The sequence below is a fragment of the Chrysochloris asiatica genome, unplaced genomic scaffold (assembly GCF_000296735.1).
Source record: "Chrysochloris asiatica unplaced genomic scaffold, ChrAsi1.0 scaffold00076, whole genome shotgun sequence".
Lineage (NCBI taxonomy): Eukaryota > Metazoa > Chordata > Mammalia > Afrosoricida > Chrysochloridae > Chrysochloris > Chrysochloris asiatica.
In genome coordinates, this window is record NW_006408594.1 from 11,854,606 (window position 1) to 11,871,820 (window position 17,215).

The following is a 17,215-nucleotide window of genomic DNA, read 5'->3' on the forward strand; positions in this document are numbered from 1 at the left end:
GCTATGGTTCAGAACCGACTTGACGGCACTTAACAACAACAACAATAATGGATTGTAAAGAGGCCCTGGTGGCTCAATCAGTTAAGCGCTCAGTTACTAAGCAGAGATTGGTGATTAGAACCTACACAGTATCTCTTCATCCACAAAGACTACAGGTGAGAAAACCTTATGGGGTAATTTTCTTGGGTCACATGGTATCGCTATGAATCAGAATTGACTGGATGGAATCTAACAACATCAACAAATGGGTTGTCACTTGCAATTTGTAAAACACGGTTATTAAAGCCATTTTTTTACCTGGCCAGATGAATAAACGGCAGGCAATATTCAAGTTGCAAATGGATCGTGTTTTAAAACCTTGTTTTTAAAAAGACTTTTTAAAAAATCAACATGCATTTTCTCATAGGAAACACTTATTCAATCTGTATGCCGAGCAACTAATTCAAGAAGCTGGATTATATGAAGAAAAACGTGGCATCAAGATTGGAGGAAGACTCATTAACAACCTGTGATATGCAGATGATACAATCTTGCTTGCTGAAAGCGAAGAGAACTCAGAATACTTACTGATGAAGATCAGAGACCATAGACTTCAGTATGGGTTGCACCACAATGTAAAGAAAACAAAACCCATTACCACTGGACCAATAAATACCATCACGATAAATGAAGAAAAGGTTGAAGTTGTCAAAGACTTCATTTTGCTCAGATCAACCATCAACACTCAGGGAAGCAACAGTCAAGAAATCAAATGACATATTGCATTAGGCAAATCTGCTGCACAAGACATCTTTAAAGTGTTGAAGAGCAAAGATGTCAGTTTGAGAACTAAGGTGCGTTTGACCCAAGCCATGGTGTTTTCAATAACCTCAAATGCATGAGAAAGCTGGACAGTGAATAAGGAAGACTGTAGAAGAATTGATGCATTTGAGTTATTGGAGGAGAATATCGAAAGTACCATGGGCTGTCAAAAAAAACAAACCAATTTGTGTTGGAAGACGTATAACCAGAAAGCTCCTTGGAAGTAAGGATGGCCTGACTTTGTCTCTCATACTTCAGACATATTGTAAGGAGGGGTCATTCCCTGGAGAAGGACATCATACTTGGTAAAGTGGCAGGTCAGTGAAAAAGAGGAAGACCCCAAAGAAAAGGAAACAAGAAAGGGCCCAAGCGTAGCAATGACTGAGGTTGGCACAGGACTGGGCAGTGTTTCTTTCTGTTGTGCATAAGGTTGCTATGAGTCAGTATGGACTTACTAGTACTTAACAACAACAACTTATATGGTGGTTGGAATTCTAGGCCAGCTCACAAAAGCCTACATGTGGCCCTGTGGAAAGCAATGGTGACAGGCAGCATGGTCACGTGCTTCATTGACTTGGTCCCCTGAGGAGCCACTGGCTCTGGGCCTGGGGATATGAGGAGATTACGAAATGCGTCTGATGTGATCACTGCCTCAGAAGATGAATGGAGCGTTCTTCCTCTGGGGAAAGACTCTCCAAGTTCCTGCTGAAGATGCCAGAAAATCGTTTCTCTTTTTCCTTCTGGCCACTGAGATTCCAAGCATCTTAACGCAAGGAATCCATATGTTAGGGCAGTATTTTGGTTCTCAACTGTGGTGTGTAAGTCAATTAATTGTGAGCTATGTGACTAATAATAGTCTAATATAGTGGGCTGTGCAAATGGTTTGGTGGTGGTGGTTGTGTGCTGTGGAGTTGGTTCAGACTCACAATGACCCTGTGTAGGGTTTTGGAGGCTGTAAATCTTTGTTGTTGTTGTTGTTAAGTGCCATCGAGTTGGTTCCGACCCATAGCGACCCTGTACAGGGTTTCCGAGGGTGTAAATCTTTACGGGAGTAGAAAGCCTGATCTTTCTCCCATGGAGCGGCTGGTAGTTTCGAACTGCTGACCTTAAGGTTCGCAGCCTAATTCGTTACAGGAACAGAAAAGCTCATCTTTCTCCCACAGAATGGCTGGTAGGTATGAACTGCTGATCTTGTGATTTGCAGCCCAGCTCATAACCCGCTACACTGCCAGGGCTCCTTTTACTTGCATATTATTATTACTTTTAAGGTTATCGTGATTTTTTTATTTCCTCCATTTTGAATTTTCTTTTTTGCAATTTTCTTCCATGAGAATGAATTATTTTATGTAAGTAGACCTTCAGTATTATTATTTTTTTAAATGCAGTGGATTTTTTGTCAAAATTTCTTTGCTACTCAGGTCCATGGATAATCTGACTATGCTTTGAAAATTTTCCAAAGTATCAGTCCATGCCTCTACAAGATCGAAACTCACTTTCCAGCCTCCTTAGCAATTAGGGTGCAGAGTTGTGGCTCAGGTTCCACGGGTTTGGAAGCAAGTGGTGTGACACTGGTGTTTCATGGAATCTAGGCTCACAAGACACTGAACTTTCGGGGGTCATGATGGCAGAGGGCCTGTTGGAAGTGTCCAGTGCCCAGCATCAGCGGCGTGAGGTCAAGCATGCATACCCAACACTGGCAATGGTGAGATGTCTGTGCGAGTGGTCTTGGGGTACAATCTGGGAACTGTTCTAGGTTGTGTAGACTGGAGTCTTGGTTCTCCAGTCTCAATGCCCAGCAAATCTTACTGTTGTTGTTGGTTGTGATCAAGTGAAATTGAACTATCGGTGAGTAAAACGATTCCATGCATTTTTTTCGGCTATAATCTTAACAGGAACAGATCAGCTGGCCCTTTCTTCTGCGGTACCTCGGGCTGGGTGGGCTGCGTTTGAACCACCAACATTTAGGTTAGCAGTTGAGCATAAATGGTTTGTGCCACGGAGGTATTTTAGAAATCTTCTTAAACGCACTACCATCGAGTGGAATCCGAATCATAGTGGCCCTCTAAGACAGAGTGGAACTATACCATAGGGTTTACAAGGCTGTAAATCTTTATGGGAGTGGTTTTCAGGTGCTATCAGGGGCCATCAAGTTGTTTCTGACTCATAGTGTTGTTGTTGTCATTGTGCCGTGGACTCATAGCGACCCTGTACAGGGTTTCCGAGGCTGTAAATCTTTACAGGCGCAGAAAGCCTCATCTTTCTCCCACGGAACAGCTGGTAGTTTCGAACTGCTGACCTTGCGGTTTGCAGCCCGATTTATAACCACTACGCTACCAGAGCTCCTTCCTGACTCATAGTAACCCTATGCAAAACAGAAACACTGCCCTGTTCTGTGCCATTTCCACAATCATTTTATGCTTGAGCCCATTGCTGCTGCCACTGTGCCAGTCTATCTCATTGGGGGTCTTTTTTGCTGACCCTCCAACTTTACCAAGCATGATGTCCTTCTTCAGGGACTGGCCCCTCCTGATAATATGCCCAAAGTACAAGAGATGAAGTATCACCATTCTGGCTTCCAAGGAGAATTCTGGCTACACTTCTTTCATGGCAAATCTGCCTGTTCTTTTGGCAGCCCACGGTACCCTCAACATGCTTTTCCAACACCATAACTCGAATGCATCTTTCTCCTGTGGTTGGTGGGTTTAAACAGCCAACCTTGTGGTTAATAGCCCAACACTTAATCCACTGTGCCTCCAGGGATGCTTAGAAGTCTTCTTAAGCTCTACTAAACACTTAGATTCATGGAGCACTTGTTCGACTCAGGCTGCATCCAAATGTTCTTATAGTAGGATTCCTCTCAACACCCAGACAGCAGTTCCCCAGCCATCCAGACTCAACCTTCCACGCAGGTGGCTCTCAGTTGTATGGAGATGAGACCCACTTGTGTGGTTATGGGAGCTGCCCTGGTTTAAAAACGCTCATATGTCCAATAACAACGCCATAGAAATAGCTTCTAAGATCTCTCTGCAAGGAACACATCCAAAAACAATAGGCCATGCATTCAGGGAATACAAGACAGTGGCTCTTTATTAATTTAATGTCTGGGGTCATTTTGATCCTAAGCAATGTTGCATAGTAACATACTTGACACTACAATTTTTATCAGGTTTCCAGGAGAACGAAACTGGAGAATTAACACAAGGTCAAATTCTTATGCTGAAGAAGAAAAGGATTTGTTAATCCTCTGCCCACACTGGCCCTCCCAGGTTTCCTTTCTACTTTACCAGTCAAAGTAGGATCAACTTTTCTAAACATCCTGACTGGCAATGCTACAAGTACCAATAATACCGCCACTGACATTTTGACATAGGAAGGCGCTTCACTAAGTTTGTGGAAAAATGAAATGAAAATATAATGGAATTTTCCTACAAACTTTTTGAAGCCTCCTTGTACATATTTTAGTGGAAAAGGATTGGAAAGAGTTATTAGCATGCTGGAAATTTTGCATAATCCTAGGAATACTCATAGGAGCAAGCTGAAATTTTTCATGTGTCCCCAAAAGAGAAAACATTATGAACTGACGTGTTAGGATGACCTTTTGACAGGGTAAATATCATGGAAGATGTATTTGGGCGTCACTGACTTCCAACATTCTGTTACACTTGCTTTATTAACTCTGTTTCTTCAAGTGTAAATTCTTCCATTTGTTAAAATTTATTTTTCCTCCACAGCATCAGTTTTTCTCAAACAGTTGATGATTGTTGGTCATATACTCCTATTTGCAAATGAGATTCCCCTCTTAGACAGTCTGCCACATCTGTTTGTACAATCTGCTTGCAAAGGGGTAAAAGATGCCACTATCTAGACCTAAATTCTGGTTTATCCTCTGTGACATTTGGGGAGGGTGAAAATATCTAATTGCTTAAGTCTTCTGGGAAAGGCAGCTCACAGTTCCTCTTAGACATTACCAGCTGCCTGAAACAACAAAATAATTCAATTTATCCAACTATGTTTTCCATTTTGTGGTAACACATTACTGAAATCATTTATGGCAAGGACATCGAGAAATCACTGATATTTCCAATAACGATATAGGAGAGGTAAATGGTTGCCCTAGACTAATGATGATTCTATTTGAAAATAACAAAAGACATATGGTCCCCACCATCAGAGTCAAGACACCCTAGTGGCACAATGGTTGGTGGTTTTAACCAAAAGGTTGGTGGTTTGAACTCATCAGTGGCTCCTGGCAACTTGCTCCTGTAGAGACTACACTCTGGGAAAACCACATAAAAGGCAGTTCTAATGTGTCAGACTATGAGTTGAAATTGACTTGATGAGACAGAGCAACAATAACCACCACTGAAATTAATTAATTGAAGTGGTTACATTTATCATTACAATTGGGACAATTAAGGAGCTCTGGTAGTATAGTGGTTATGAATTGGGCTGCTAACCTCAGGGTCAGCAGTTCGAAACTACCAGCTATTCCATGGGAGAAAGATGAGGCTTTCTGTTCCCGTAAAGATTTACAGCCTTAGAAACCCTGTACAGGGTCACTATGGGTCGGAACCGACTCCATGCCACATAACCACAACCATTGGGACAACTGGAAACATGGTGGCTCTGTAGAATAAGCACAGGACTGAACCACAAAGTCAGTGGTTCGAGCCCACAAATTGCTTCACAGGAGAAAGATGATGCTTTCTGCTCCCCCAAAGATTCACAGCCATGGAAACCCTGTACAGGGTCGCTATGGGTTGGAACTGATTCAACGGCACTTAACAACAACACCAACATTGGGAAAATAAATATTACTTAGCCATAAATCTTATGAAACAGATCTTTAATTTTTTTAACAAAAAAATATGATGTACCTGAAAAACTTTTACAAGCTCAAGAAATAGTCAACAAAGTTGTGGAGAAACGTAAACTGCAGAATTTTCACACTGGCATTGAATTTCTTCAAAATCCCACAATGGAAAATAAAACCATCCAAAACAATTGCAACGACTTTAAAGCTGCATCCACATGAAATGGTCAAACAGAGCAGAGAGGCCTCATCCCAAGTATTTCAGCTAAAAAAGTCTGCTCTGACAAGAAGAGATGGTTTCAGGGATAAAAAGAGTCCATATTTTAGTCAATAAGTATTTCCTGGCTCTTTGTTGGACATGAGTACAAATAAAACAAAACAAACAAACAAACAAACAAACAAAAAAACCAGCTCTTATTTTTGAAGAGCTTATCTGCTAGTACCATTAGCCTACTCGACTTTGCTGGCTATATCTACAGATAAAGAGCTGTTTAAGTTTGAGGGACTGGAAATTTCTTACTTGGAGGGTTTGGTAGAGAGCGGGTGTAAACACTTGAAGGGAAACAGCTAGAATTCCTCTCTCCTCTGAAGCCGTTCCATATGTGTTTCCAGAGGCGAAAAACACCAAAGCTAGTTACATCAGGGAACAGAGAGTAATAGTTTCCTCTACAAACAGTCAACACAGCCTCTGTAAGGACATCGATAATGGCATTTTACAGTAAAAAAGATGTATACTATCAGCTACCATATGGAGTCCTGGTGTGGTGCTGCAGGGTAAACAAACACTGGACTGCTAACCACAAGGTCAGTGGTTCAAACCCACCAGCTGCTCCCTGGAAACCCTACACAGGGTTGCTATGAATTGGAACTGATTCAACAATAACAACATACTGTTGTTATTAATAAGAACAACAATAACAACCATTTTTGGGGAGACTGGGGTAAGCGTCCCAGGTGCCAGGATGACACTGGGTGCCTTCGCTGAAATATCTAATTCATTTCTTACATCAGCCCCATGAGGCTGGTCTTGCTCTTGTTTTACAGATGTATTAACGAGGTTCAAAAAGGTGAAATAGCTTGTTGAAGTCTGAGAGCTAAGAAGCAGGAGAGTCGGAAAACAAATCTAAAAGTCTATCTCAAAAACCCATATGCTTTCCAGAGGACCAAAGTAAATGAAAAATGTTACGGTCCACATTGTATTTCGTGTGACTCTTACAAAAAAAACAAAACAAAACAAACAACCAAGGAGAAATGGAAAGAATAAGAGCAATGATTTCAATAAATTCTGGGACGTGTTCCCTTTATTCTGCTCTCTGTTACGACACACTTCCTTAAAACGTATCCTAGAAGGTTTGGAATCCTGCAATGGACTCTTTATCTTAACAGTCATTCCACATACACTGTAAATTCTGAAACAGATTCAAGAAGGGGACATGGAAACTGAGTAACAGAAAATGAAACAGGATTCTAGTCTTCCAGAGACAACGACAATCTAAATGTATTAGGGTAGGTTCTCTAGAGAAACAAAACCAGTGAAATATACAAGGGTAAGTCAAGCTTGAGGACTAAGGTGCGCCTGACCCAAGCCATGGTATTTTCAGTAACCTTATATGTATGTGAAAGTTGAACAGTGAATAAGGAAGACCGTAAAAGAATTGATGCATTTGAGTTATGATGTTGGAGGATATCTTGAAAGTACCATGGGTTGCCTAAAGAACCAACAGATCCGTGTTGGAAGAAGTGCAGCCAGATTGCTCCTTGGAGTCCAGGATGGTCAAACTTCATCTCTCATACTTCGGACATATTGTCAGGAGGGACCAGTCACTGGAGAAGGATATCATGTTCGGTTAAGGTGGAGGGTCAGAGAAAAAGAAGAAGATCCCCAGTGAGATGGATTGGCAAAGTAGCAACATCAATGGGCTCAAGCGTGGCAACAATTGTGAGGTTGGCCTAGGACTGGGCAGTGCTTTGTTCTATTGTGCATAGGGTTGCTATGAGTCAGTACCGACTCAATGGCACCTAACACGCACACACTAGGGTTCCAATTCATACATGCATGGGTTTGTTCCAAACAAAATTTGTTTGAACATGTCTCTAGGATCAATGGATGGCTGCAGACCAGCTCTCCCAATAATATATTTGTCTGAGTTTCATTACCTCAAAGCAAACCCACTGCTATCAAATTGAGTCAGACTCACAGCACCCTTGTATAGAATTTCTGAGGTTGCAAACCTTTATGGGAGCAGAAAGTCTCATTTTTCTTCCATGGAGTTGCTGGTGGATTTGAACTGCTGACCTTGTGGTTAGCAGTCCAGAGCTTATACTACAACACCACACCAGGTCTCATTGTTGTTGTTGTTAAGTGCTGTTGAGTTGCTTTTGACTCATAATGACCCTGTATAGTTTCCAAGGACTCATTTGTTGTTATTAAGTGCCCTTGAGTTGGTTCTGACTCATGGATGCCTTTAAAAAGGGGTTAATTCAAAACAGTGGTTTCTGAGGGGATCTACTGGGCTAGTTATAGTCAAGGCAGAGAGGCCAGTGCAGAAAGGTATGGTGACTGATTCTTTGGATTCTAAAGGAACAATTTTGATAGATTGTCTCAAAGGACATAGGATGATTACAGGGGCTTATTATGAAGAACTTGTATGAAAATTGAAAATTGCATTGATGATAAAAAGGCCAGAAAAGTTGTGCTGTGGATTTCTTCCCCCATCACAATGATGCACCTGTTCATTCGTCCTGAGTAGCAAGAGTTGTCATATGAGAATTTTGTTGGGAAACCTTACCCCCTCCACCCTGATCTTGCCCCTTAAGATTTCTTTTTGTTTCCAAATTTAAAGAACATTTTAAAGTAAACATGATTTGAGTCCTTTGAGGATGCTAAAAACTGTTTTGATGTGGTATAAACCGAAGAGCACAGAATACTTTGGGCAACAGATTAGAGAGCTGGAAACTCAGCCTTTAGATGTATACAGACCTGGAGGGAGGATATTGAAAAACAATAGCTTCATGTTTCAATGTGTTTGTTTAATAATGTTTTCTATGATTTTGTAGTAATGCTCTGACTTATCCTCAGATGTGCGTTTGTGTGTTTAGGGAGGGAGAGAGCAATCTCACAGGAAGGGTTTGCACAGTTGTAGAGGCTGCCAGCTCCCAAATCCATGGGTCAGGAGCTGGGCTGGGGGTTTATTCGGATCAAGGTGGTTGCAGGGGTTGGCAAATCAGGGGGTCAGATAACAGGCTGTGCAGCAACTGGCTAATTCTAAAACCTGCAGGTCGGATGGCAGGCTACTGGTTCATAGGGCTGTTGTTGCTATTGTTAAGTGCCGTTGAGTCATTTCCAACTCATAGTGACCCTGTATAGGGTTTCCTAGGAGTGGTTAGTGGGTTTGAACCACCGACCTTGCAGTTCAAACTGACTTTGTAGTCCAGTGCTTATCCGACAGTGCCATACCGGGACTCCATAATTATGTTGATATGGTGGTGGTTGTATGCCTGTGACACACAACCCTGTATAGGGTTTCCAAAGCTGTAAGTTTTTACCAGAACAGAAAGCCTCATCTTTCTCCCACACAATGCCTGGTAGATTTGAACTACTGTGCTTGTCATTTGAAGCCCAGCTAGTAATTCACTATGCTACCAAAGCTCCTCACTGGGCAAATCCCAGAATCTGCAAGTCAGATGACAGGCTGCTAGCTCAAGTCCTAAGAACTTGATGATGAGCAGGATGCAGGATCCAGAGCAAGGGGGAACCTTACCAGAACATCCATTTCTGTTGTTGTTAAGTGCTGTTGAGTCGGTTCTGATCCATAGTGACTCTGTATAGGGTTTCTGAGGAGTGGCTGGTGGGTTTGAACTGCTGACCTTATGGTTCAAACTGACCCTGCAGTCCAGTACATTATCCTTCAGCACCACACCAGGACTCCAGAACATCCATAGACATACATACATATCTAGGATGCAGCTCACGCCCCCAAGGAAACTCCACTTAAACATATAACTTAAGGTGAGATTGGAGTAAAGGGGTGATTTGAATATGGGCATGACTTGAGTGAAGCAGGGACTAGAGTAAGCGTGAGACATGAGTCATGTCCTCTTGTAAGCTGTGACTCGAGATACATCCCATACTAATCCTGTCTTATTAACATGTTATTGTTGCTATGTGCCATCAAGTTGGTTCCAACTCATAACGACTTGATGCAGAACAGAATGAAACACTGTCTAATCCTACAACATCTTCACAATTGTTATGTTTGAGCCCACTGCTCCTGATACTCTGCCTGTCCATCTCATTGGGGGTCTTGCTGTTTTTTGTTGACCCTCCACATTCTAGCATGATGTCCTTCTCCAGGGACTGGTCCCTCTTGAAAACATGTCCAAAGTATGAGAGATGAAGTCTTGTCATCCTGGCTTCAGCATTCTGGCTGAACATCTTCCAACACAGATTTGTTTGTTCTTTGGCAGTCCAGGGTACTTTTAATAGTCCTCTCCAACACCGTAACTCACATGCATCAATTCTCATAAAGTCTTCTTTATTCACCGTCCAATTTTCACATGCATATGAGACTGTTGTGAATTCCTGGTGTGGAGCTATGGGTTAATGTGCTGGACTGCAAAGTCACTTTAAACCACAAGGTCGGCGGTTCAAGCTCACCAGCTGCTCCTCAGAAACCCTATGCAGGGTCACTATGGGTCAGAACCAACTCGACAGTACTTACCCCAAAACAACGTAAGACTATAAAAAATATCATTGCTTGGGCCAGGCACACCTTAGTCTTCTGATATTTTTGCTCTTCACCATTTTAAAGAGGTTTTGTGCAGCAGATCTGCCTAGTGTAGTATGTCATTTGATTTCTTGACTGTTGCTTCCATGAGTGTTGAGTTGATTGTGGTGCTAAGCAAAAGGACGTCTTTGACAACTTCAATCTTTTCTCCATTTATCATGATGTTATTTATTGGTCCAGTGGTGAGGACTTTTGTTTTCTTCATATTGAGGTGCCATTCCTACTAAAGGCTGCAATCTTTGATCTTCCTCAGTAAGTGTTTAAAGTCCTCATTGTTTCCAGCAAGCGAATGAGTCTTCCTTTAATTCTGATGTTATGATCTTCTTCATAGAATCCAGCTGCTTGAATTATCTGCTCAGCCTATAGATCGAATGAATACAATGAAAGGATACAACCCTGGCGCACACCTTTCTTGATTTTAAACCATTCAGTATCCCCTTGTTCTATTTGAACGACTGTCTCTTGGTCTATGCACAGGTTCCTCATAAGTTCACTTAAGTGTTTTGGAATACCCATTCTTTGCATTGTTATCCATAGCTTGTCATAATCCACACAGTCAAAGCCTTTGCATAGTCAATAAAGCACAAGTAAACCTTTTTTTCTGGTAGTCTCTGCTTTTTGTCTAGGTCCATCTGACATCAGAAATGATATCCCTTGTTTCACGTCCTCTTCTGAATCCAGCTTGAATTTCTGGCAGCTCCCTATTGATGTACTGTTGCAACTGCTTTTGAATTATCGTCAGCATATACAAATTAAAATTTACAACCCATTGAATAGAGGATAATGATATCAGATCACAATACAGACAACAAGTACACAATACTGGAATCCTGGTGTAGCCAAGTAGACACTTACCATTAGCCATCAGAATGGTTTGCCTTTGGGCAACTGATCATCACTGATCATCCCTGGCTTTCGTATGTGTAAAGTGAGGAAGCTGGGTTAGATTCATTCTAAGTAACTGTTGATTAGTTAGTTTTCATCCATGTAGACTCTATGCATGCCATCACAGTGGTTCCAATTCAAAGGTGACCTAAATCATGGAGCTTATTTTATCTTGCTTATAGTTTTCTTGAAATGTTTATTTAGATACAGTATGGAGCATTACTTATCTTTTTAGTCCAAACAGCTCTGCTTATTCTGCTGTCTACGTGAATGTCTTGAGTTTGGGATTCTTTCCTGGGAAATTTCTGGTGAACACGCCTAGAAGCTCATGACATGGATGTTTGTGAGTTCTGAACATGTGCCCCTCTATTTTCTTGCTAATGTCAAATTGTCTTTCCTTTTCTTCTCTCCTTTCTTTCAAGGAGCCATTCTGCTTGGGTTCAGGTTTGAAAGAATTTGCATGACTCTTTGGTATCTGGTGGTTAAATGACTACAACACTTTTCTGCTAACTGAAAGGTCAGAGGTTCAAGTCCATCATAGGCAACTTGGAAGAAATATCGGGTCATCTGCTTTTAAAAGAGTATACCACTGAGCACTATAAGGGACACAGTTGGACTTGGACTGACACACACGGGTGGTGTGAGATGACCTAGATGCAATAGCACTAGAAGAAGACATGATCCTTCAAGGATTTTCTTTGCCAGTGACTCTACTTAGTGTGGCACTGTAGGATAGTCTAGGCTGCTAACTGTAGGGTCAGCGGTTCAAACCTACCAGCTGTTCCCAGGAAACCCTTATACATCTGACCCTCTATGAGTCAGAACTGACTTGATGACACTGAACAGTAACTACTATTTAAGATAATGCCACATCGGTGCTAGTTGAGGTCTGAAGAGTAAGCTTGTGGTATGAATTCTCTGTTGTCAACACTGAAACTTTTAGGGTGTTACAAAGCCATTAGGCAGAAATTTGGAAATGAACCAATGAAATGCCCTGAAAGCCATCTCATCTCAGAGCTTTCAAGGTATTTAGAGCTGAGACATCTGCTAGACCCTTTGTGGGGAAGAGTGAACAAACCAAGTTTAGAAACAGTCTCATGTATTCATGGCACCTTGTGCAAAAGCAGGTATACATGCCCCCTTATAACCCACCCAGCGTTGAGTGAAGTGTGTGTGTGTGTGTGATGTGTGTGTGTGTGAGGGACAAGGTCAGTGAAGCTGGCAGGGGTCAAATCCCAGCAGGACCTGAATGTCAGTGAAGGCGTTTGCACTTGACCCCAACAGCACTGAGGGTCATACACTGTGTTGAGCAGGATGTGTGGGGGGAGGTGGGGGTAGGGGGGAATGTCACAGTATGAGATTCGTATTTTAGAAGTTTCTGCTAGTGGCTGTTAGGAGGATGTGGATGATGGAGGCGCATAAGCCTCACAGTTAGGGAAAGCATATAAAAATCAACTGTCAGATACAAAAGGCCATATATTACATGATCCTCTTTATATAAAATGTCCAGAATCAAGCAAATCCTAAGAAACAAAAACTGGACTAGTGGTTGGTAGGGAATAAGGCAGTAAACCCTGGGGTTGTACTTGGCTAGTTAACGAAACGTTGACAGTTTGAAGCCATTCAACAGCACTGCAGAAGAAAGACCTGGCGATCTGCTTCTGTAGTTTTCAGTGAAGCAAACCCTACGGAGCAGTTCCACTTTGTCATACAGGGTCATCATGAGTTACAATCAACCTGATGGCATGAAGCAACAATGGGGGATGACGGAGCTGCCTCTGACTGCTCATAGGTGCACTGTTTCTTTTGAGGGTGATGGAAGTGTTCTGCAATGTGGTGCTGTACACTAAGCACTGGACTGCAAATTCACCAGCTGCTCCTCAGAAACCCTACACAGGATCACTTTGAGTAGGAACCGACTCAGTGGTACTTGGCAACAATGATTACAAAACATAGTGAATACAGGTTTTATTGTTATTGTTAAGTGCCATTGAGTCGGTTCCAACCCATAGTGACCCTGTATAGGGTTTCCGAGGAGCAGCTGGTCAGCTTGAACCACCGACCTTGCAGTTCAAACGGTTTTGCAGTCTGGTGCATTAACCCACAACGTATCGCTTAATGCCTATGATGTTGTTGGTAAGTGCCGTTGAGTTGGTTCCAACCCATAGCAATCCTGTATAGGGTTTCCAAAGAGCAGCCAGTGAGCTTGAACCGCCGACCTTGCAGTTCAAACGGCTTTGCAATCTGACTCATTAGCCCACAGCACCACACCAGGACTCCAATGATACATTCTGTGAAATAGGAACATTCTATGATTTGGACATTGTGCGAACACTACATTCAAACCTTATGGGAGCCTGCTTCTGGTCACCTTTGCTGGTGATGCTGCTGTTAGAGCAGCTACGGGTGGAGGCTGGAGGGACTTGTGAAGGCAGTGGCAGTGGAAACAGGTAGGTAGTGAGCAGGGAGGGAGTAAAGCATGCCTCACCCTGCCCACTGTCCTGTCCATCTAAGCAGCAAAAGTAGCTTAGCCCCACCACCATCATCTGCCTGCTGGACAAAGCCCCAGAGCCCACACCGAGAGCCATGTCTTCAGCTTCACCTGCCTGTGTCCAATCTCTGGTTTAGTGCTGCAAGTTTGGGTTTTGTTAAAACCTGAGGTGATGGTGGTCATGTGCCGTGGGGTTGGTTCCAACTCACAGCGACCCTGTACAGGGTTTCCGAGGCTGTAAATCTTTACAGGAGCAGAAAGTCTCATCTGTCTCCCGCGGAACGGCTGGTAGTTTCGAACTGCTGACCTTGAGATGAACAGCCTGACTCATAACCACTATGCTACCAGAGTTCCTTTAAAACCAGGAGGAGGAAATAATAAACAAAGGAGAGCTGCTTTCTCTCGAAAAAACCAAACCCCAAAACCTTATGAGACCATGGATTTTGTTTGAATGGATGCTAAGCAACACATCCCTATCGACGAAAAAAAGAGACTGAATTGTACACTTTAAAATGGACATTTCTATGTTGCGTGAGTTTTATCACACTAAAAATCATGTTTTAAGAAAAGAACCTTATCAAAGGCAGTATCTGAAATGAGAGGGGACAAGGCACTGAACCCCAGGAGTAGCAGCAGTCTGGAGAGGAAAGTACAGAGTAAAGAAATGCCACATAGGGGACCTCAATAAAACCTGCTGATGGGTCTTGGGTGTGGGAGAGAGAAGGAGGAATGTGGCGTGAGTCCCAGGCATTTGACTGATGTGACTGGATGCTCACCAGGGACACCATTCTTTGAGACTGGCAAGATGATGGCTTTGGGTTTGTGGTGGTTGTGTGATCTCCAAGTGGAAATGCTCCATAAGCAGTTGGATCAATGGATTAGTTAGTGCATGTTTTCACTCAATAAACATCTGTTGACTTCCCACCAGTGCTTTAGATATTGCGTTTGGTGTTGGGCTTGGAGTGGTGACGGAGCCACTGTGTGCTCTACCTTCATAAAGCGTACATAAATACACAAACTGCAGGAAGTGCTGGGTGGGTAGAACAAGGTGCTCTGAGAAGACCAGTCTCAGAGTAAGACACTTGGCAACGGCAACCAGAAGGCTGAATTGATGAGAAGATTCTGAAGTTCAGAGGAGGCGTTCTGGCTGGGAATGAAAATGGGGACCATCTGCATAGAGATGGGAGTTGATGATGAAGTAGAGGAGGTAAGTTAGAGAGAGCTCACAACTGTGCAGGTAGTGGGGATGGAGGTGGTACTGAAGAACTGAAGACCCTAAAGAGGCCCTTCAAGCTTCATCAACAGTCTAAGGTCAATGGTCTCTATCCTTTCAACCCTTAGGATTCACACTTACAGAAAGCCAATTTTTGGGGTGTAACTGAAATGATTTTTTTTCTGTCCAGGAAGCACCCTTCCTTCCATTTTGGGTATGAAATAGGTACATAGCATAGTCACTGATTTGATCTGGGTAGTCGGAGGCCTGAGTAATCCCCAGATTAATCTACTTCCATGCTGGATTGAAATATTAATGTGAAATTGGGAATTCTAAAACAAACAAACCAAGTCTCTGTCTAGCCTATGTTATTCCCCAAACTGAAAGTCAGCACATGTGGTTTTAAAGGAGCCCAATTAAGCCCCAGTCCACCCTGGCAGAAATGGAACATCAGTGAGCTTTTCAAAACTACTTGGAAACAAGTAACAGAGAAGGAAAACCGTATTGAGCCCAAATTGGGATTTGTTTGGCTATGTGCAAAGAATATTTATCTACTACAACAGTAATAAAAGCTAACGTTTACTGAGCATCGCTCAAGTCTTTTAATTTTCAAACAGACCTATGAAAGATTTGATTAGTGTCCCTATCTTGCAGATGATGAAACTGAGGCTATCTTCTTTTTTTTAAGTTTTTATTGTGCCTTGACTGATCGTTTACATGGGAGAACATGAGCTGTACATTCATCCTAGCATATTTCATTTCATTACAATGATTACAATCCCCTCCATGCATCATCATTCAACAGCATTTGCTTCCATTCCCTCTTTTTTTTTGGGATGTACACCGAAACACTCAGGAATATATAACCATTCAAACAATTAAAGGGTATACCTCACAAGTGAGGCTATCTTTTATCCTTCTGGAAAATTGACTGAACTGGACTAGCCCAATACAAATCCATTTCAAAGACCCTTCCATCTCAGTCTCAGATACCCTGAGGGGCAAATGATTCCCATCTGGACACCTCCAGCAAGTTTTTGGGAACTGGACAGTTCTCCCAGCATCCCTCCCTCTCCAACTCTTCCTCCATTTTGGAGGTAGTACCACTTACCACAACCTTGTGTTGTCTAGAGGGGAGCTTCTCCCTTTGGCCATCAAGGCGAGACCATCTTACCTTTCCACCTGGAGGTTGACTTTGGAAGGCTCCACGTTGGGGTTTTCCCATTCCATTTGCGGGCAGTGCATGAAATAGCAAAGTGTGTACAGGGCCTCGGGTTCCCAGTAGAGCGCCCCCTGCTTGTGGTGCAGGGGGGTGCCGTTGCCATGGTGCTTGGCATTGAGGGGCTGCAGGTGGTGCATTGCTCGGGACACCAGGTCACCTGTGGACAGAAGTGAGATTTCAGATCTTCCAGGCAGTCAAGACATGCAGAGAAGATGACTGAAGAAACTTGCAATTATTCGAATCCTGGGATTCCCTTGTTCAACTGACATGGTCCTGTGGGACCTCCACATTACACACTACACAGAGAGGAATGCATTCAATCATTCACATGAATGAATGACTGTCAAGGGCTTACTGGGGGATAGGAGGTGCAAACTGTTAACGCGCGCTGCTGATAACCAAAAGGCTGGAAGTTCGAGTCTACCCAGAGGTGTGTCAGAAGAAAGTCCTGGCGATCTACTTCTGAAAAATCAACCATCAAAAACCCTAGGGGTGCAGTTCTATCCTGACACACATGGGGTTATCATGAGTTGAAACTTACTTGGTGACAACTGGTTTTGAAGCACAAAGAGCTGCTAAGAGGATTTCAATCCTGCCTTTTTAGAACCCACTGGTTTTAACAAGGCACAGGAAATCCTTTGTGCTTGGCCTCTTGCTGAGCGCCTTCAATGCCTCATGATGCACTCTCTGTTTTATCTGTTGCTGCAGCCTGGCTCTTACTTGGAGTCAGAACAATGGGCTATGTCCTCTCTTGCCTCTGAGCCTTTGCATATGCTATTCCCACTGTCTAGAACACTCTTCCTCCTCTTCTTCAGGTTACTTACTACTTATGTATTACTTCCTCCAGGAAGCCCTCGTGGACTCTCTCCTTCTCCTGTATATTATCACGGTACTTTCCCTGTACAGCATTTAGAGTGCTGGGTTAGAATTGCCCCTTTCTTTGTCAGTTTCCCTAACAACAGCAACACACACACACACACACACACACACACACACACATATA

At 42.9% G+C, this 17,215-nt stretch overlaps 1 protein-coding gene across 1 annotated transcript in view; it reads right to left on the minus strand.

Moving 5' to 3' along the window:
• BTBD11 (BTB (POZ) domain containing 11) overlaps positions 1 to 17,215 on the minus strand; it is a 441,647-nt gene that overhangs the window by 163,936 nt on the left and 260,496 nt on the right. The window contains exon 4 of the mRNA XM_006865245.1: positions 16,165 to 16,369. Coding sequence (XP_006865307.1) covers positions 16,165 to 16,369 — 205 coding nt within the window. The remainder of the gene's footprint in view (positions 1 to 16,164; positions 16,370 to 17,215) is intronic.